This window comes from Anopheles funestus, chromosome 3RL, assembly GCF_943734845.2.
Source record: "Anopheles funestus chromosome 3RL, idAnoFuneDA-416_04, whole genome shotgun sequence".
Lineage (NCBI taxonomy): Eukaryota > Metazoa > Arthropoda > Insecta > Diptera > Culicidae > Anopheles > Anopheles funestus.
In genome coordinates, this window is record NC_064599.1 from 33,850,816 (window position 1) to 33,873,146 (window position 22,331).

The 22,331-nt window shown below is 39.7% G+C and overlaps 1 protein-coding gene across 8 annotated transcripts; it reads left to right on the top strand.

Moving 5' to 3' along the window:
* The first annotated feature begins 11 nt into the window (after positions 1-11).
* Positions 12-22,132, top strand: LOC125770343 (protein P200). 8 transcript variants are annotated; one of them, XM_049439797.1, is made up of 11 exons: positions 12-218; positions 2,055-2,781; positions 3,934-4,068; positions 4,436-4,578; positions 10,501-10,638; positions 10,833-10,956; positions 13,427-15,858; positions 20,282-20,620; positions 20,705-20,851; positions 20,919-21,003; positions 21,091-22,132. In XM_049439797.1, the coding sequence occupies exons 2-11, from the start codon at positions 2,604-2,606 to the stop codon at positions 21,156-21,158; spliced, it is 3,789 nt and encodes a 1,262-aa protein (XP_049295754.1). In that variant the 5' UTR covers positions 12-218; positions 2,055-2,603; the 3' UTR covers positions 21,159-22,132. The 8 variants fall into 8 exon arrangements, 6 of the variants coding, with proteins under 6 accessions (XP_049295754.1, XP_049295757.1, XP_049295758.1 ...); XM_049439796.1 differs by lacking the exon at positions 12-218 and adding an exon at positions 898-1,221; XM_049439798.1 differs by lacking the exon at positions 12-218 and adding an exon at positions 898-1,142.
* The last annotated feature ends 199 nt before the right edge of the window (positions 22,133-22,331 follow it).

Genomic DNA, 22,331 nt, shown 5'->3' on the forward strand with positions numbered 1-22,331 from the left:
CCAGGGTCCCCCCTTTAAATGACATTCCAGTGTGTACTTTCAGACTGCGAAAAATTATTATTTGTTGCAAGCCTCCAAGTGTTGGCAATGTAGAAACATTAGAAATAATTATAAATAAACAATTAATACACTAACCGTTTACAGATGAAAAGTTACAAAGATTTTGTATCTTGTAAAAAGTTGTTGAAAGTGTTTGCAAAAGTTTAACATCGTTAGAAGTAAGTTTGTTGGTTTATATTTGCACACCACACAACACTCGGGTGGGGTTTGGTAAAAATATTTACGGTGTTTTACGGTAAATTAAGTGAAGTTATCAGATTTCGAAATCGTTATAGAATATCGTTGATATTAGTGACGACCGTTGATAATGTTTCGTCGAAGAACAATTCATTGTTTCTTAAATACGCATTAGTGTTCATACTATTAGGACACAGTGATTAAAAGCAAAAAAGTCGTATGTAGGTCAAGAGAATTGGAGAGTTCTTACTAGACATTTGCTATACAATTCGAAGAAGTAACATGGCTGTATGTAACTTTAATGTTTTTAAGAACACTTTTAAAAAGTGTTTTCCTACTTATCAAGCAAACATATAAGGACGAGTTTAACATGATGTCTCTCACTGTTATTCTTGTAAAACTGCTCCCCCAAAAAAAAATATATCATGAGCATTGAGAGTCTAGAGAGAACAAACAGCTGGCGTCGTTCTTTCAAAATCAAACGAGAAAAAAGAATAATCGTGAGAATGCCGTGCCACTTCGAATGTACTACCAAACATTAGTGGCACTCTCATCATGCTGCTTTAGCTATCCGCGATCATTAACGCAAGCAACACTTTTCCGGCTCGAGAGAGGATCTCGTGCCGACAACATGATCGCCACGCTTATTAGCAAATTTAAATAAGTGAAAAATAAAATTAGTTCATCGGTGTAGCTTGACCGGTTCGATACGACACGTTGCTGACCGCGTGCCGAGATTTTTCCTTTTTTTTATTTTGTTTTTCCCCCGTTTGGTTTCGTTTCCGTTTCCGTTCGATTCTCAGTTTAAGTTACATTAACTTACTAGCATACGAAGAAAGTTAGGGGCATCGGTTCGAAAAAACGAAATTGTGTACAAATTGTCTAGCAAAATTCACATACACATGGTTAGTTGTTTTACTTATCAGAGTTGTTTTGTGTTTTACCTTCTCTCGATTCAATCTCGCTGCAGTTGCTGTAAAATTGGTAAAAAAAAACAAACATTTGACCTTTTTGCAATTCGCGTCAAACTAGAGCACGCTCGGTGTACGGAAATAGAATTATTTGCATATTACCAACAAAATGGGATGTTGTAAACGTAAACGGAAAAATGACGACGAACGCAATCCGCAAACCGTGTGTGTGTGTGCGCGTTAAGTTGAATTGGAAGCAAATATTGCCCGGAGAATTACGTTCGATAATTTCTTTTTCGATAGTCTTTGCAAAGTTTGTTGCGATTTTGTGCCTATCTGCCACAGACAGGCAACGCAGTGCTAGTGGTAGCTTTTGGTTTCGAAACGCAAAGATAAAACACATATGCATAAAATATCTCCCACCTATAAATAGGTGCTCACAGTCCAAAAATATAGCGATGTAACCTCAGCGAAAATTTGACTTGACTTTGAACGTGTGTGAAAAACCATGCTGGTGCTGTGCCGAAACGCTACAGATGCGCGAACGCTGTTGGAACGATTCGGAGAACAACAAATTCCCAAACTAGTGTGTACACGTTAAAGATCGAAGATCGAATCCATCCAAACTAAGTTCGTCGACGATTGTCGTATAAGGTGATCGTGGTGTCAGAACGATAAACGAACGAGAAAAACGAAGATCGGTACGAAAGTTAGAGCAAATAAAAGCAATTTAATTAAGCGAGCGAAACAAAAAAAGTAGTAAAGTGAAGTGGGCAAATAATTATCGCCAGACTCGACTGCGTTACGTTGCGCCAAGTGTCATTCAGTTAGATTAACGAAAGTAAAACCATCTCCTTGACGAGTGCTGAGATCATAATCCGTTTTCTATTCTATTTTTATCAAAAGGTTCATTAATATTGCACGAAGCGTTGTGAATAAGGCGCGGTTAAGCCATTGGGTGCGTGTGTTTAATTTAGTGCGAAAAATTGGTCATTTTGTGTAAGTGAAAACAAATGTGAAGAAAGGTAGTAAAAATAAATAAATCGATCAACCCGCAAGCACGCAGTAATTGTGTGATCTTGTGAAGATCAGTGAAAGCTTTCATCCGATCGTGCGGTTCGGCTGCATTTGTGTGGGTGCATTGCAGTGCGTTTGTTGCAACGCATCGGAAAAAGCAAAGAACGCACCAAAACCAGAGTGTTACGTAAGAAGGTGTTAAACGTCAAACGGTCAGCTCGCCCACCAACAAAAAAATCCGAGAGCTCTCCCAAAAACCGGCAGAAACCGGGAGTTGTCCATTCAGGAAAGCAAAAAGCGGGAGATCGTAAGAAAACGGTGACGGTGGACGGGTGAGCTATTTGAGTGAGATTGTGATTCTTTCCACCGTGACGTCACGTGCGGCCATCATCGTGTGCGTTTGAGTTGAGGGTTTGAAGAGACGACGGTCGCTTTACAATGGCCACCGCTACCGGGCATCGGATGGAGTCGAACAGCGGGATGGGACCGCGCAAGACCATGATCATCATGGTGACGGTCGTCGGGTGCGTCGCCATACTCTGGCCCAAGGTTTTCTATCCCATGATGGTTGGCAATGGGCAGAACAAAAATGTCATCAAGGACCATCGAGGAGCCGGTAAGTTGCCTGTGTGCGTTGAAACCGCACATACCGTTCGATATGGATATGCAGATGGACAGAGCAACATAAATCTTGTCTCTTTTTTGTTGATTACACAAGTATACATATTTTTATATAAGTTAGATAATTTATATCTAAAAAACCCGGAATTTGAGGAGGTTTTTTTAGAACAAATAACAATATCGTAGATTCCATAAAATAGAATATTTATCAAAATTAAAAAGCAAATATTCGCTTAAAATCACAATCATTAAAAAAAAACAAATAAAAAAAAAATAAATCATCATTTTCAAATTATTTTTTTTAAGCAATAAGTTTGTCAATATTTGTCAAAACAAAGTGTCAATCATTTGTTGAAACAGCCCTTTAGTGAAACATTATATTGACAGTTGAAATCCTGTAAACCCCGTAATAAAAAGATAAAAATATAATTAAATTACTTATAGCAGAAAATCAAATCTGAGATCGAGGTTCTACTTTTCAACTATTAAATTCATTATTTAATTAGTTGTTTTATATCAATTTAAAACTTATGAATTTATATAAAAGCAGAGAAAAATCATACAAAATGACAAAAAAAACATGTTGAGCTAAAGACAAAATAGACATTTATAAATTATTTTAAAAGAAAAACAGAGAAAATTCATACTCATACAAATCATACAAAAACATGTTGAATTATAGACAATATAGACATAGAAACTGAAATGGTGTAACTATTGCATAATTGTTTCATTGGTTAACAACAAAAAATAAATCTCATCGTACAGCATCGGGCCGGATGCAATGAAAATGTTGTACCGGGAAAAAGTTTATATGGCGGTACCCTATACGTGTTGAACGATAATGATTACATTCAACCAAACATTTGCTTCGTTCGGTACAGAGATGTTACCTTTTTCCATCCACAACCAGATCATCGTTGCTTTAACGGAGCAATTACTCAACGAAAGTGATAGTGTAAAGAGCTTTTTTCCCACCTCTCTATCATCGGATCAATGGAGAGCTATTACAGAGCAATAAAAGAACACCTACACGGCGCATTATCAAATTTCTTAACAACCCACCGAGAGGGCGTAATTGGCAGCTTTCATCATTTTCATGCAGATATAGATAAATTTCATACTCTGTTCCAAACTGTGTGTACAGGTTGTTGCGGTGTCGTTTTGGACCAGGAAACGTTCGCCAATGCATCGATCAGCTATGCCGCCAGTCAGCAGCAACAGCAGCAGGAGCAGAATCTATTCCGCAAGCGAAATTTTGCACCTTATGTCGACATTGATAGTAGGTTTTCGTTTGTTTTTGGAATGCTGCGTAAAGTAATCTTGCTAATGCAAAATGTTGCGAAATAACAAAACCCACCTACTAACCTCCAAAATGTCACCGTACTTAAAAGGGTCGACATTCAACTAACGCACTAAGACGGAAGCGTCTAACCTTTCTATCCCATCGTGTAATGTGATGCTTCTCGTTGACACGGACCGTTTGCCGTGGAAGGATCGTGTTCGTGTGGCTCGAATAACCAACCCAAGCTTTCTGTTACAGAAGTGCCGTGTTTTAATTGTGCCTGCACGTGTACTGTGGCGCCATTTTACTACCATTACACACATTCCATGTCACATCATTTGATCGGGTGTGTTACATTTTGCAGGTATACGACAGGAACGACCACCTCATTTGCGGCCAGAAGCAATGCATCCTGCGATGCGCGAACGTGGCCGGGCAATTCCGCAATCCGGCTCCATACACGGCGGTGAACGTCCCCAGTCTGCTCCCAGAATAGTGGAAGGCAGGGTAAGTAATATAAATAGTCATTAAATTCATACAAGTTATGATTGCACTTATAGCTGGTAAAGGTATGAAACATAATTACAAAATAATTGGTTGTTGGGTTTTTGAAGACACGAAGCTTCAGAATATTTATCAAAACGATCAGGTGCCTAAGAAATAAAGAGAACGCCATTTTACAGGAGTTTTCTACACTTTGTCCCATGACTTTCTTTACTTAAAGATATGTTTTACCAAATAAAGTAAAACAAAAATCTTGACAATTCTTGTTGATTTATAAATTATATGTAATCAAACAAAAAGGTATTAATTTTTCCAAACGATCAGTACAAACTTTTTTTTTGCAAACAGAAGTGCCAAATGGCGTGACGAATATGCCTCCTGGTACGTTGCATCCAATTAGGGAAGATCCTTTCGAGTTGGAAGCTATTTTTGAAGCTTTCAAATGTCATCACTAATTACGCATTCTGTTGTGCCCGTTCATGCACACCGCACATCAAGCATTTAAAAATTGTTTCGGTATGCCGCTAGTAGATGCATCCAACCGAGCAAAAATGGCTTACAAAGCAAGCACACTACAATTTAAGCTGATTCGAATTGATATACATATCAAACAAATAGTCCATGGTTCAGTGGAAATATTTGGAAGTGTGACTCTATTTTTGATTAAATGCTTAAGTAGTTATGAAATTCAAAACATATTGTAAATTTATGAAATTCAAAACATATTTTTCAACTCCACTGTGAGCTATGATTTAGTTTTAATTACTGCGAAGTGGTGACAGCACTATTGGGAAAGATAAATCATTTCAGTTCAAAATGAATATTGAACTAAAGGAACACTAGAAAATTGATGAAACACTATAATTGCTTATATACAAATTTTATAACTCGCACTAAAAAGGCAACAAAAACGAGTAAACAAAGAGGCTGTAAGGTGCACATTTCATCTGCTTGTTAATCGATATAGTTCTAAAAATTGAAGCACAAAAATGTGAATGTTTATTTATAAACAAATGCCCCAGATTAGATGTAAAGAACCAATCAACAAAATACGACTTCACATGTAAAGGCCATATGAACATGAAATATACATACCATTAAACAAATGGTTTCAATACACACATGAACTTTAACTTGCCAACTACATATTAAGCGCCAGTCGATTAATCTTAAGCGCCTACAGATTCTGGTGTCTAGTACGACTAATCGAACTAAAACGAAACATGAACAAACAACGAGAACAGCCGCACATGCTTCTCCGACAGACCAGACAGATAAACAGTGCGTAAGTAGAAGTGGCATCGTTTTTTCTATTAATATCACCAGTGACTGGCACCAACGGATCATAGTTCGAACGCCAACCACACTTGACTGTGACCTTCAACATTGTGCTCTCAATCATCCCACTGGTTCGATGGTGCAATTATGCAACCTAAAAGACCAGAGAACAGATGCGCTTTCACCGCTACAATGCTGTTTCAGTCAGCTTGTGTCTTACAGTCGATACATGGTACTGAGCAGGGAATTTAAATAAGGAACGCAAGCTAATGCGTGCACTAAGTATACTACTGCTATGCTACATTATCGCTGTCGACTGTATTAATGTTATAATAATGGCGTTGCCGATCGTCACACGGTTCCAAATCACGTCGGTACCAAATCACAGGACTGTGATTACCCAAAAGAGGTTAAACGAAGTAACGAAATAATGAATATAAAAAACGACATGCCGTTAGAATTGGTATCCCGGATAAAATTTCACTGAAGAATAAAGAAGATAACTACTACTAGCGTTATTATTATCGAGTAACGCTTTTATCCGTGCTTATCGTGATTCGATCTATGCCGAATAATGAATCAACACGGATAACAAGTACACGTTTATCCGGGGTGCTCGGGACCGGACTGATACCGGTTCATCGATTTCCACGGATATCCACGGTCCCTTAAATAACAAGGTAATTTCTATATCTAGATAAATCGTATATAGTATCTATATACTATACTATGGTGGTCCTTTTGATGCTAAAAATAATTCTGGATCAAGCAAATTATTATCAAACAACAATTAAAATTTTGAGCGTAAAATAAAATCATTTCAAATATATCGTTTGGTGGCGATTTTATTAATTTTAACCAATCTGACATCTGTACAAATGTTCACCACGGTTGACTGTCAATTTTCGGCGCACGGTTAATCCGCCCCGGGATAATCGATGTTCTACTGTACATTAGCTTTTTCCGGGCTGTTAGTCAGTTTGTTTTTCAAAGACAAAAACTGCAAAGTTCTGTTTTACTTTAGTTCAAACTTACGTTTGAACGTGGAATAAGTTTGTTTGAAAATTTTCTACTTTTCACAATTGAATCTTTGACTGTTTTTCCGTCACCAGTTTTAAACTTAATGTGTCATATCATGGTTCAAACGATTATAAGAAAACCAGCACGAATAATTGGACAAAAAATTAGTTCAAAAGGCACCCGGATAAAAGGCATTTCACTGTACTTATGTTAGAAATTACTAATGTTAGATTTCCGGCCATGTGTGAAGGTATCGTAAGCTAACGGCAATTTAATTACCGTATAATTTTCATTTTCATCATAGAAAACTGATTAAGATACTACGGCGATAAATTGATCATTTATAATCAAAAATTAATGGTGCATTCAAATATGAGTTTCATAAGGTGCTGATTAATATATCTCGTTTGATGTAATGCAATCCACTTTTAAATGTTATTAGAGTTTGTTAATTAATGAGACAAAATATTTTTGTCTTTTTTATTCATACATTTAACATATTCTGCTGCAACGATAGTAAAAATATTCGTTTGTTTTTTTGAAATTAATTTATTTTATATTATTTTAGATTCTATTATTTTATTATGATAATTTGCAAGGAAAGCAACCCTTCAATTTGCTCTTTAACAATTGATTTATTCATATAACATATTCGCTTTCACTATCGTTGATCATTTATAACAAGAAATATGGTTATCGCAAAAACAGATTATATTTCACGATACACGATTGGATTTGTGCCAGTGGCAACAGGTGACGAATATTACACGTTGACAGCAGACGGGTACGCAAAATTGATTCAAGCGTCGTATGGCACAGCGACAAACCGCACCAAACAGCCGTGTTTCGTCGTGTGAGTATTCGGGAAAGGAAATGATCAAAATTTCACCCACCCTATTTGCTTGTAACGGCAGGCGGCCGTACGGCGTGCGTTGTGAAAATGACGAAGATTTTCGATTTCATTTTCCACCATGCACCTAGGCTAGGCTTTCGGGCCCGTCCATTCACCTTTCTCTTTGCAAGTCTGCCGGAACGTTTGGCCCGAAAAATTGGGTTAGAGACGACCATGTACTGATAAATGTGGCTTTTTCCTTCTCTTTTCAATATTCCCCAAATCTGTTTAAAGTTAATCTGGTAACAGCCGCGAAAGAAGATCCGATCCGATAGGGCGGATTACAGCGAACGTTACGATCCGAAACATCCGATACATTGGGGAAGTACGTTAGCCGAACATATGCACAACTCTCTTAGCTGTACTAAATTTATGAGCACGTGGTGCATCGGTCACGATGGGGGTTGGACGCTAATAAGTAGCAATAAATAGAAAACGACACAATGTGAAGCAAATCAATGTGCAGCTTCAAACAATCGATTGGAAAAGCCAAAAACCCACGGTACACGTGTGGTATGGGAATGTGTTTCGTTTTATTTTTTTATGTTTTTTTTTGAAAGTGGTGTCGAAAATGAAACTGAATTAAAACGAGAGTAAATTGGATCGGTTTTTTTCTATTATTTTCCAATTGGGTTACAAAAAAAAGTAACGCGATAAAAAAATGGTTGCAACAGGGATAGAAAAGAAATAAACCGGAAAAAGACATCACCCAAAGAGCACATGAGAGAGCAATAACGCGTCTGCATGCCATTGACCGAGAGCTGGTGCAATGGAAAACTGACTGAATTCAGTACGCTTTTCCACCTTCGATCTGCACCGCCGAAGGGAGGCGGCGCGCAGATGCTTTGCGGCTTTCGTGCGTTGAAAGCGGTGTTAAAATAACGATTGACAATTACAATCATTATTTATTCGCAATCAATCGTGAAACGATTTGGAGAGAAATAACAAAACAAAAAATTGCAATCTTTTTTCACATTTGCAATCTAATCTAATTTTTTAATTTTTTTGGTTATACTTCTTCATAATAAACATTTTATGTGCCCTTTCTTTAACATTTCGTAGATATATTTCATTACTTTTACTTGGTCAGAAACATGAACATAAGTTGAACATTAAAACGCACCGTATAACATATTTTTAGTCATCTTTACGATTCTACCGCTATGTAATTTATAGCATAAAAAAAACTGGAAACTAAAGTGTGTCTGTGTGCGCCAAACCAAACGAGAAGAAAAATACATTTATCATCGATGCGATGGGAGGAGGGTGGGCGATCCGTTCCGATCGTTCGGCTGTAGCGAACTTTCGATCGGTTCCGTACTACCGAATCGCCAGATGGCTTTCATTCCCTCGGTTTTTGCTGGCGATTGTATATGATCGGCTCCGATCGGTCGGCCTCTGCACCGTGCCGTTCCAACCGTGCTGCGCCACCCGAAACCCACCCAAAGCTACACGGCCGCTCACTCAAACGGGCGCAAAAATAATAGGAAAACTGCACCGGTAGGAGCAGCAAAAGCAAACAAGCAACCAACCCCGGAAAACTATCTCGTCAATTGTGCGCGATCTTTTCCCGGTGACGGTACACGCAGCTACACGGAGCTCGGGAGTACAAATCGGAGCAAATTTTGAGGTTTCGTGGTCGTATGGTTGTGACCAACAGAAGAAGAAAAATAAATAACCAAATTGTGGCCGGTAACGGTGAAGTTTTGTGGCAAAATAGTTGTTCAAACTGATCGGAAGTTTTACACGTAGAGAGTTGTGCAGAGACAAAACGGCACACAAATAATTTCGATCGGAAACAGTAAGTCTTCCATTTGGAGTGTTATTTGTTTTCAGTGAACAATTGTAGTTGCGCTTAAGGTGTGCAGATACCGGAGAAGAATGATCGATCTTGGGTCGATTATGTGTTATGTGTTTTCCCTTCGCTAAACCATAGTTTTCCCGTTACAAGCGGTCCCACGAGAAAAGTGAAGTCTTACATGGTTGTTAACTTGAATGTAGTATCGTGTAAATTAATGGTGTTTAACAACATGTTTAATCAAAACAGTACAAAACGGCATTCATTCGTATGAGCAGAAAAACGGAATGAATTAGCGCAGTGATTATGTTTGACGTTTCGTTTTTGTCAGTGTGTTGTGCATAACTTTTTTTTTTGGTAAAGGGTCATTCATATGAATCTTCAGTGGAAGAGTTATTTGAATCATAAGTCGTCTCTCAAATGTTTTTTTTAAAAATCTCAAAAAAGTTATGACTTTATTCATTTTTATTTTACATCTTTTTGTTTCGAGATTCATTCATATTAATAAAAACGAATGAGAATTATTCATTCGATTTAAAAATTCATTCAGACACATGACTCTGAATCATTTATATGTACAAAGGCGAAATGGTGTGAATGGGTTACAGATAACAATTTCGAATGAAGATCGGTGCATTCACATTCACAACCAGAATTTATATCGTAATTCAATGTGAAACAATATAAGAGATAAGACTTTTAGCCCTATTGAATAAAAGTTTGTGTGATTTTAAAATTATTGTTTTGTCACATTCGTTCTACATTGTCCGTTCCTTAGATTCTGGTTTTTTTAGAAATACATCTGTAAAACTTTCGCTTCGTATAGCTGCACCTTATACCGCTTAGTTTAAAAACAAAATACTACTTCCCACCGTTTTTTTTGCACTGTTCGCTTCATAATCACATTTCTGTCCGTTGTTTCTTTCTTCCTTTGCAGCCCGGTCCCATACCTGGTATGCGCCCACCTATGGGAGCTGGATCACATCAAGCAACAAAATCAGCCAACTCAATGGGTTTCATAATGCCACTCTATACCATCGGTATAGTTTCATTCTTCATCTACACCATCATGAAAGTAAGCACGCATTCTGCTTCTTGCAGCAGCAGCAGCAGCAACAGCACTCTGCCACTGGGCGTACATGGCCTAAAAGAACACAAACAAAAGCAAATGTTGCCTATAAAGGGAACAAGTAAAAAACACAACAAGTGATCGGTGTTTGCTAATTCTTGCCTTCTCTCTTACCATTTCCTCATGCGCCACGTCCGTAGCTAATCTTCAAGAAGACACCGGCCACACCGTATGCGGAGGTGAAGCCGGATCCGGCATTCCGCAACGAAGTGTTTACCACGGAGCAATACATTAAGCGACCGGACGACGGTACGACGAAACTAGGTAAGTTTGGTTTTCCTGATTTTTTTTCTCTCTCTCCACCCGTCACCATGAGTCTCGCGTGTCCCCATGATCATCATGTTCCTTCACCGTTAAACGCACACGTATCGTTGGTCCCGTGGGCTAGTGGGCGATTTTAGCCTTTTTCCGCGCTCCTTCGCCAACACCAACCAAAAACCCGTTCACCTACTGCCTGGTCCTGCCACCTAGGTTTAACCAATCATCATTTTCATCATCCATCCATCCAAACAGCAACAAAAAAAGCACTTCGATCTTCATTACTCTACTGCTTCTGTGCGAAATCTATTCTTCCGTCCTTCAGTCTACTGCCTTTTTTCCATATCGTTTTCCATTTCCATCTACGCTTTCCATTGCGGAAACTGTGGTTTCGATTGCAAAACACACACGCACACAGCGCAGCAGCAGCAATTTTCTAGCGGTTGATGGTTTTTTTTGCTGCGGAAAAGAGAGAGGAAAAATGTGGGATAAATTAGTTTCTTGACCCTTGTAGATTTTCTTTTTCCCCATTTCCCATCTTACCGCTCTTACAACTGTGCGTTCCATCTACAACTGCTGGAAAATTCTTAACATCGGTTGTTTTTGTTTTTCCTTCTGCCATCTTACCATACATGCTCGCATAGCCTGGAAAGATCATAGCGCAAGTAAGATCGTAGCTCATATTTTTTTTTTAGAAAAAAATACACACAACCACACACATATACACACTTACCTTTGCTGCTCACTTTCTGTCGCTATGCAGTACTTTTATGCGAAATTTTATTGCAATCACGATACCATTAATATCAAGCGTGTCTTCCAGCACGTGTACGTGGAATAAGAATCACAATATGCTGAAAATTTTTAAAAGTAAAAACACAACTACTGCAAACTGTCTCTCTATCTCTCTATCTCTATACACTATTTGAGTTTTGCTTTTCATCGTACCGTCATGGTCCTGTAATTCGTAAGGATGCAAATTATCTACAAATATGTCCTTTTATCGCACACTGCTCGAGGCGCGAAATGAACGATCGTAGTTTCGTAGGTAGTGTACCGCTCGGAAGGTTACTTTTCATGATGCGAATGTCATAAAATGTGTGTTAATTCGTCCACACTATCAGCAGCTTTACTCAGTAGCTCTATCACTAGTGAAGCAAAAACCAAAATGTAAGAGTTTCTTTTTTTGTCAATTTTTGGTTTGAGTTATGTTATTGCGAATCCTGCGATCATTATTGGTTAAGCTCTATCATTGGTTTGAGAAAATAAAATAAAATAAAATCCACCCAAAAATGATCGAATAATTAAACACACCAATTGCGGTCCATTACTAATCGTACCGAGGGAGGATGATATTTTGCACTCGCTTCTGCGTAGTGTTCCAGTCCGTTAATTCCACGCGAACCATTTAATGCTAACGATTTCCCACCGACACCGTGAGTGTGTGTATTTGTGCGTGTTCATTTTTTTGTGCGTCTTTTATTTGTTTTTTTTTTGGTTGATTTTGTATGTGTGCGAATGTTGTGACTATACCACTCTTCAAAATGCTTGCTAATTGGTAATTTAATTGCACCAACAAAAGAGCGAAACAAAAAACATCCCGTAAAGTAGATCGATTTTAGTGCCAAGTGCTGTTAAAACCGTTTTTTTTTTTTGGGGGAGAAGGTACTGTGGGAAGAAATGTTAAGCCTTCCAAGGTTACAACCGGTGTGCTTCCGTGTGCATTGCTGATTTTATTGCGAATTTAATTATTCGCCACTTTATAGCGGGGGTGTTGATTGGCGTAAAGGCATCCGTTACAGGAATGCATTATTAGGCCATTTTTTTTTCATTCAAGGGGACCTTTTTATGGTAATGATTTGATAGTAGTCGCTTTATTGGATGGAGCTCTTTTTTTCCACCCGTCGATGGATGATGAAGTTTGAGCTGATCTTCAGTCAAAATTGTAGTCACTAAGGCACTAAGATTTGATTGTACGCAGTTTTTGGGAGTTCCAAATTTGGTCATTAATTAGGCAGGCAAGCTGCTTTTTGGCAAACAGCAAACAGTTAGCTTGCTTGCTGGAAAATACATCCCAGCTTGCGGTATTTGTTGTGTTTGTGAAAGGTACAATCTCTTTCTAACCCATCGTGCCTGCACAATCCCTACCCAATTAGTTTCGAAAGTCTCCCCGTTACGCCTCATTGGACCGGTAAGTGCGTGTCCGATCTCCCGTTGCAGAGTTGCATTCGTTGATTTGCTTTTGGCCCCATACAAAATTTTTGCCCCCTTTCGGGCCCACAACGATTTGTTGGATGTGGTAGGCCGGGAAAGCTCAATCTACTTCTTCTTCCACATCAAGATGCACCGTGTGCTGAACATGATCGAGCCCTGGGAGGTTTGGTGTTTGTTGTTATTATGATTTGTGTATTCCCTCACCCTTTTGTTTTGTTTTGTTTTGTTTGTTTGCTATTTTTGTTTATCATTTTATTTTTAGACCAATCACATGTAACGGCAGCCACAAACGGTGAGCTCGTAGTACCGGTTGCCGTTTCGTCGGTCTCGGCCGAACCTTCTTCGGTGCAGTCTGAACTGTCGATTGATTACGAGCAGTTGTCCAAGCAGAAGGAAATTGCAAAGCCCGATGAGAGCAGTGCCGCCGAACATGTCACATTGGAGCACGAACCCGCGGTGCAGGAAATCATGGTGCAGGACGATCAAATTGAATCCACTGAAACCGTGTCTGAGGAACGGGCAGAAGAATTCTTTACCGAACAACAACTGGCTCACGATCCCACTACCGAAAAGGTAGTCGATGGAATCGTTGTGAAAAAAGTTGCTGCAGTTGAAGAATCCGCTGTGCCGGCTTCTCAGTCATCTTTGGAGGACGGTGAGGAATCGAAGATCCAGGAAGAAAGTGTACTTAAAGCTGTTAATGGAACGTCCAGTCCCGCAAATGATGATATTATTGACTTGTCAAAACAACGGGAGAATGATCAAGTACAGCGTGAATCTGAAGTTAACGAACCGGTAATCGAAGAAATAATGCTAGTCAAACAAACGTCCATGCAATATGCTACCATTGCACCCAGTGACGAAGATCAAACGATCTCGGCAGATGAACCAGACGTAGCTCAACAGATGAAACAAGAAATAACATCAGCCGATGAAACAACAAATCTCGAAACGAAGGAAAACGGTCAGCATGAAACTGTAACGGAAGTCTTAGCCGAGGAACTCGTGGAATCATTAACTGCAACTATTATGCATGCCGCTGAGAAGGATGAGGTGCAGGAACATACACCAATTCTCGAAATAAACGAGGTTAGTGAATTGTTGGTTGTACAATCGTCTAGTGCAGCTGAAAACGAACCTCAGATTCTTGAAGAATCCGCTGCAATTACAACTACCGAACAACCATCAGATCAAGCGGTACATGAAACGTCTGAAAACACACCGATCAAACCTATTGAATCAATTATGAAGGAAGATTTAATTGAAGTCTCCTATCCGAAACAAGAAATCGAACTAATTCAGAACCCTTTGGTCCAAGACCCGATTGAACCTGAAAGTACTATGGCAGAAATAACCAAGGAAATTCAAGAAATTATATCAGAGGACATACCCCAAAGCGACGCAGTCTCGGCAGAAATCGAGCTTAAGGAAAGTCAAGAAATTATATCCGAGGACATACCTCAAAACGACGCAGTCTCGGCCGAAATCGAGCTCAAGGAAACTCGTGATGAAACTATTAAGGAACAGCAAAACGTACCACAGCTTGAACTAGAACCAACCGATAAAGTGATCGCTGATGATGCTATCAAGGAACAGCAAAACGTACCACAGCTTGAACTAGAACAAACCGATAAAGTGATCGCTGATGATGCTATCAAGGAACAGCAAAACGTACCACAGCTTGAACTAGAACAAACCGATAAAGTGATCGCTGATGATGCTATTAAGGAACAGCAAAACGTACCACAACTTGAACTAGAACAAACCGCTAAAGTGATCGATCTAGCTACCGAGACAACGGATTTGGTTCATAAAACGGTAGAAGATATTACCCTTACTGCAGAACAATTGGTGCAGGAAGTATTGGAACACGCAGAGGAACTTGCGAAACAGCAAGACCAATACCCAGGGTTGCCGGAGCATGATCCTGCAACGCAGAAGCTCGTAGACGGTATTGTTGTGGAGCGATTCGATCATCCAGAAACGGAGCAACCCGAAGATACTGATGCAATTGTGTCGCATGAATTTTCTGATGAGCAAGAAACTGTTACCCAAGAGCCGACAGTGGAGGAAATGGAGCTTGCTGCCGCTATCGAACAAACATTGATTGAGGAAGATGCCGGAGAAATGGACTCGATCAGTGAAGACACATCACTAAGTGTAGCATCGGTAATCGAGCAGCAACCGAAAGCAAAAGAAACCGAAGAATCCAATACCGTCCCCGATGTGGTATGTACTACAGATGAGAAGACCGACAGCACTACTGGTGATGTGACGTTTATTGAAACGAAGAACCTCTCAGTCAATGAAACGATCCTGGCAACGGAAGTCGTTCAAGAACAAGTTGATGTAAACGAGCCGGGAAACAAGTTTGGTGTAGCTGCAGTTGATAGTAGCGAAACGGATGTGGTGATCGAAGAACAGCCTCTACCAAAGGTATCGGAAGAGCATGGAACAGTGTCGGAAGCTCTTATTACGACAGAACTGCTAACCAGTACTTCAAGTGAACCCGTGTTTGTCGAACTAAACGATCAGCCAACGGTGGAAGCCGAAACAGTGCTTGAAGAAACAAACAAGGTGAATGGGGCGGGAAACCTATCTGGTGCAGCTGCAGCTGATAGCACCGATAACAGGAGCGTTTCCATTGAAGAAGTACATGACGAAGCGGCCATAGTCGATGAGGTAGAAGGAAAGGTAATTGAGGAGCATATCATACCCATAAGCATCGAAAAAGCTAGCATGTCTGGCACGATGACCATCACAGAGGTCACCAGTGATGATGCGATCATTGAATCGCCGCACATTTCAAAGACGGCCAGTAATATGCCTAGTCCCGCTGTTACGGCCGTCCCTGTGATGGATACAATCGATGAAAAGCAGGAAACTGTTGAGCTGAGTCATGAACTGCTACACGATCAGCATAAGCAGCCTGAAATTTCGCTCACAACACTAGAGCACGTTACAAAGGAAGCTTTGGTCGAACGAACGCTGAACGAAGCTGCTGCTGTTGTGAATGAAATTGAATCGATCGTAGATCATATCATCACCGAAAAGCTTATTCACAGTGGAGCATCCGATGGCATGGTGGCAACGAATGGTTTGCAAGAATCATCACCTCAAGAACCACCCCGATTGGCCGCTTCCGCTGCACTGATCGTAGAAGCGATCGAGTCAAAGTCATCCGGTGTGCACGGCATGGTTTCTAGTAGAGATAGCACTCAGCACATGCAGACCATTACCGTCACTAATGGGCTTACTACTAACCTGGACGAAACGATTGGCGATACTAATCTACCCGCTTCCAGCGATCCCCTGCCAATTGTTTCACCATCATTCGCATCCGCACCGACACCATCATCTGAAGCATTTCCCGTTCCCGAACCAATGGTGTTAAGCTCACCCGAAGTCGTTTCAAACGCATCCACACTAGCCAGTGTCAGTGAGACACATAGTATCAATTTTGTCGCAGATGAACAACGGTTCAACGTACCAGCTGGTCAGGAGGGACAGGATACCGTTGACAACGGTATGCAAGGGATCGCGGGTACCGTTGAGCAGCGCGTCGCAGCCACCGTTCCACCGAGTGCAGCTACTACATCAATTGGCCAAGTACCGACCAGTGTCAGCAACGTTACTAATCCCAAATTTCTCACCTTGAATCTAGCTAACTATAGCACTAGCGACAGTAGTGGTAACAATAGCAAAAGCTCGTCCTTGTCGATAGCTAATCTCTCACAGTCGGGCACTTCGTCTGCTGGCGGTGACAGTGCCGACCAGCTGATGGAACTCGAACTGTTGCGTAAGAAATTGGACGAAACGGAACGCGCTATGACTAAAATAATCGCCAATATGGGCAACATACCAAAGGGCCAGGTTAGCTAATTTGTTTCCTTCTTTGTTCTTCTTAGTTATTAAACACAGTTTTGTTTGTCTGTTGTTATACTTCATATCATTTGGTTTTTTTTTGTCACACTATTTCATGCTGCTTAGTTTTGTCTTCATCTCGATTACATTTTCTGTCTCGTTCGACAAATGATACGTAAGGCTGGATGAGCTGTTTACAATGCAAATGATGGATCAGTCGTTTATTGAACATTGTCAAAAAAAAAAATCCTGCTTTTTTACAAATTTTCCAAAAAAAAAATATGAATGCAATTCAACAGGTACAACCTTTGTCTAACTAGGGGTGATCACTACAACCAATTTCTTTTATCTGTTTTCTGTTTGATTCGATATTACATTAAATAAAGAACTACTTGATCCTACTGTGATCTGAGACCCTTGAACCAACAGTATCTGAAGGTTCTTCTGTCTGATACAAAGAAGTACTTTCCGGTACTTCTGTCTTACGCGTCGAGGTTTCCTCAGGATCATTCGTCTCTGTTGTATCTGATGGATCGTCTGTCGGATACAACGAAGTACTTTCCGGAGCGTCTGTCTCATGTGACGATGTCACCTCAGGATACCGTCTCTGTTGTATCTGATGGATCTTCTGTCGGATACAACGAAGTACTTTCCGGAACGTCTGTCTCATGTGACGAGGTTTCCTCAGGATCATTCGTCTCTGTTGTATGTGATGGATCTTCTGTCGGATACAACGAAGTACTTTCCGGAGCGTCTGTCTCATGTGACGATGTCACCTCAGGATCATCCGTGGCTGTTGTATTTGATGGATCTTCTGTCGGATACAACGAGGTACTTTCCGGAGCGTCTGTCTCATGTGACGATGTCACCTCAGGATCATTCGCCTCTGTTGTATGTGATGGATCTTCTGTCGGATGCAACGAAGTACTTTCCGATGCATTTGTCTCATGTGGTGAGGTCACCTCAGGAACGTTCCTTTCGGTTGCATACTTAGATTCGTTTATCACAAAATTAGCTGTTGCGTTAGATGCAGCTTTACTAATCGCCTTGTAGAATGCATCTTTCGGCTTCGCTTTGTCTTGTAATAGAACGAAACCAGGGTTCATTGTTGTGGATGTTGGATTCTCTGTTGTTTGATGTCCTGTTGAAGTATAATCACTTCCTGGATCAGGTAGACTGGTTTGCACAAATGCCGACACGTAATGCACTAAACTTTTAGTTTGGGTATAATTTTCCACAAAATTTACTGAATTTATAAAATATCCTCTGTCTTTATAATGCGTCCTATTTGACGGTAATGAATCCACCCATAACACATGATAAACTAAAATAAGCAAGCACAGCTTAAGATACACTGCCATGATAAGTTGGCACATTAGTTTTGCTATGTCCACACGAAAATGATCTATTAAAGGTATTTTTCCCTCGCTTAAATACTGTCTCAGCTTATCAGAACATCTAACTAGTCTGAGTGCAAACACGTGAGATTGAAACTATCTACTTTCCGCCGCATGTGTCACAAAAGTCATACTACTGATTATAGAAAACAGGGAAAGGATTAAGAATCCACTCAGTATATGAGTAGGAAATCATTAAACGACTGATCAAGAACAAACCCGCTCGTCCAGCCGCTTGATAAGCTCATGCGCCACATTTTCATTGAAGAACATGTTACGCTACACATGCTACGCAACCGTTTTCGATGGATGCGAAACAGTTGACGTTGGAGTGGGCACTATACGATAGCTACATTGAGAAGCACAATGCACAAAGGGCATATTCGAGATAGTTTGCTTTCCAGTTTTTTTGGCTACATACGAAACGCAGAACATGGCTCGTTAGTTATAGTTTGCTGATGTTTTGCCATCCATTAGTATGCTGTAATGGTTTCTTTGTTAGATGCCGTTTTCTTTTTTTTTTGTTAACGATAGTTAATAGCAGGCAACCTTCCCGTTTACACCGGTCGATTTGTACCATCCGAACGCCTAAACTAATTGATTATGAACTATCTTTCATTTCACGTTTTCTGCCAATCGTCTGGAATTCAATAATGTTACAAATAAAACTCCATCGCCAACTAAATGCGCTACCACATTACATCTACACATTATCCTTACTTTTTGCCACTACCTTTCAAATTATTAAAAAAAAAACAATAACTCAACACGTACCTTATAAATGATTCACCAACAAATGTGTCCTATTGTCAATTATAATGTATGAAATGAAACACACGCAACACTTATTATACCATTACCACCAAAAAAACACACGCATACCTGGCATACGTGTACGTTTCCTTCGCAAATCTCTTCGCAAATCCTTAATTAACAGTCGTCACGGCTATTCAAGGTCTAATTACCGCAGCAGACGAACAGTTGATGAAGATAGATAACATTAAAAAACAATCGATGAACAACACAAGCAAGGTTAGAGCACTACTTCTTTGTATCAGTGTTATTTTGTTACCGCATTTAATACAAATGTTTTTATTTTACCCTCCCCAAATTTTCCCGTACTAGCTCCGTTTCAAATTTGCGTTTGCGCTGAAGTGATTGTGACACACGTTTAATTTTTAGTAGCCTACCCCACAACATTGCCCCGATATTAGCCTCCTGTCTATTGCCACTAGGTATTGATTACGATGAAGAAACACAAAACCGTGTACGGAGCGCAAAAGAACTTAAAACCTAACTTAAAATCAATAATGATAAGACATGTAAAGCAAATTCAAGAATTCCATACCCTTGTTCTGGCTTGATATGGTTTTGCTGTAAATGTAGTTTCATATCGACGGCTAATGATATTCAGGAGGTTCCGTTTTTGGGGGTGTTTTGCAGACAAATGTTTAACACACGCAAACAAACACAATACAAACGAAAAATACCCCGCCAAGCACAACATTTTTACAAAATGAGTGATTTGTCTTGTTGTTACCACTACTCCAAATTTCAGCATAACATTTACTATATACCTATCCTACTGTTTTCATATTGTTTGGAGCTTGATTTTCGCCTTTTAAAGAGCCTTTTTTTCTCCAAAAATTTTCTCTAACATTACCGTTTGGTTCTGCGATTTTGGATTTCGTTTAAAAGTTTGCAAGATAACATTACTGTGTTTTGCTTTTATTTTCTCTCTATCTCTTGATGCCCTCTTTAAGCGTTAAAAAGTGTGTGATTTAATCTAATATATGTTCATATTTTGGCACGCGATTTACCGATCGTTCGTCTGCTGTACACGCTGTATATGGTAGGAAACAAACGTGAACGCGGATGAACCCGAAAAGGACGAAAAGGAAACAGCAGCAGAAGTTACCGCTGCGGAGGAAGATCACGCAAAGGTATCGAATGGGCATGCGATCAAACCGGTGGAAAATGCTGCCGAAAATGAATCGTCAGAAAAGGAAACGTCCGGTGGAGAATCGTCCAGCGCTAATAGTACACCGGAAAAGAAACCGAAAAAGCGAGACACCAGCACGGAACGTGGCACTGTTAAGGTTATGGCAATGGAGGTAACGGCACAGCGCGAAAATGGAAAGCGTCTTAGTCGGCCATCGACGCCACTGTTGCCGATGGGAGGACATTCAGAGTCGGTAAGAAAATGTTTTTTTCCCTTTTTTCGTCTTTTATGTTTGAGATTCTAAAACAAAATATGATCTATTTTCTGTATGCTGTAGGCAAACGTTCCGACCGAAGAACACGAGACACGGTCGATTGTTCTCGATGGACGGTTACCGCACGATTCGAAGATTCTGGTGTCCGATGCTGAAACGGCAGTGGAAAAACTCGAACCGGAAAACTCCGAAGAAGAGGATGACGCACCCGTAAGTTGTAGGCCGCTTTAGTGAGTAAATATATTCGATCGCTTTAATCTTTCCATCTGTTTTCCAGGTGATATTGAGTGGTAAAATGACACTATCCTTGATCAACATGGATTTCATCGAAAAAGATGCAACCGGTACTGTTGCAGTCGGTGGTAAGAGACCAACAACATTTTCAATATTTTGTTTTGTCGACATAACGCACGTTATTCTAATGTCGATCTGTACTTGCGTACTTGCAGAAATTGTAACGGAACTACACAAGCCTCAAGAGGATCTTACGACCACATCTGCAAAGGATGCCGAATAGGCGAGCGTTTCGTTCGAGAAACTGCAAAAAAGTATAACGTATAATAATATAAGTATATTTTTCTATTGCCGGAAAACTACATCACTTTACCACTGTTGACATTACTGGGATGCGTCTAAATGCGAAACAGTAGTGAGCCCAAAGTCAATAAAAAAAAGCTAACTTTAATAGCACACTTTTTAAATTTTTGTTTAGAAATTAGCGCAATGTTGCTCAACAAGTGTTTTGGATTCTAACCCGACGTAAGACTCTACAGATGCCAAATTAAAAGAAAACAAGATTTAAACAAAACAACTAATGCTCAAACGCACGTAAACTGTTGCTAGTAAACGCTCATACGGGACAACCAGGTAGTAGCTGCTGTAGGTATAAATTAAGCAAACCTTCAGATTAATTCATTTTCGATAGGTTACCTTTGTAATCGAGCGATGAGTTTTCTAGCAAACATTCAGTTGTTGGTTAGATTATGATACTTTGTCATAGTTTGTAACAATGCTCGTATACGTATACGGGATGTCATTTAATGCGAAAGTCTTTTCGGTAACTTCACGTTTATGTTTGTTGTCTTGCTTAGGTTATTCGTCTAAATCGTACCGGATGGATAATTTTGTAATCCCACACTGTTCGACTGAATGGAATCGATTCTGGCAACAAAAAAAAGAACAACATATTTATTGTTCCGCATAGTTTAGTTCATCCATAACCATCATCCAAGATCGATAACGATAGCAAAATAGTAGTGTGTAGAAATGTAGCAGCATAATCAAACATAACAGGAGTAACTATATCATTCTACTTGGTTCTGTTTCAATTAATGGACAATGAGCGAGCTCTGCCTGTGTGTACTGCGCAAGTTATGTCCACATTATACTGCGTTAGCAAGAACTATAACATTGAATGTATGAATTTATTATGAACGCAAAATGCAATAAAATGATTTAAAATAAATGCAAATAAAGCAAATGTGAACTTTTGTTAAGCGGTTCATTATTTCAAGAGAATATAAGTTTTCCGAAAAATAAATATAGCAAATGTTTTTTAACAGTATAAATGTAACGCTCTATAACGCTTCTTTGACAGTTTTCTCGATCGTTTCTTCGATCGAACCGAAATTGGCGGTATATGTTGGGTTGTAAGCATAAAGGTTAACTTTGCAAGAGTAAGAAATTATAA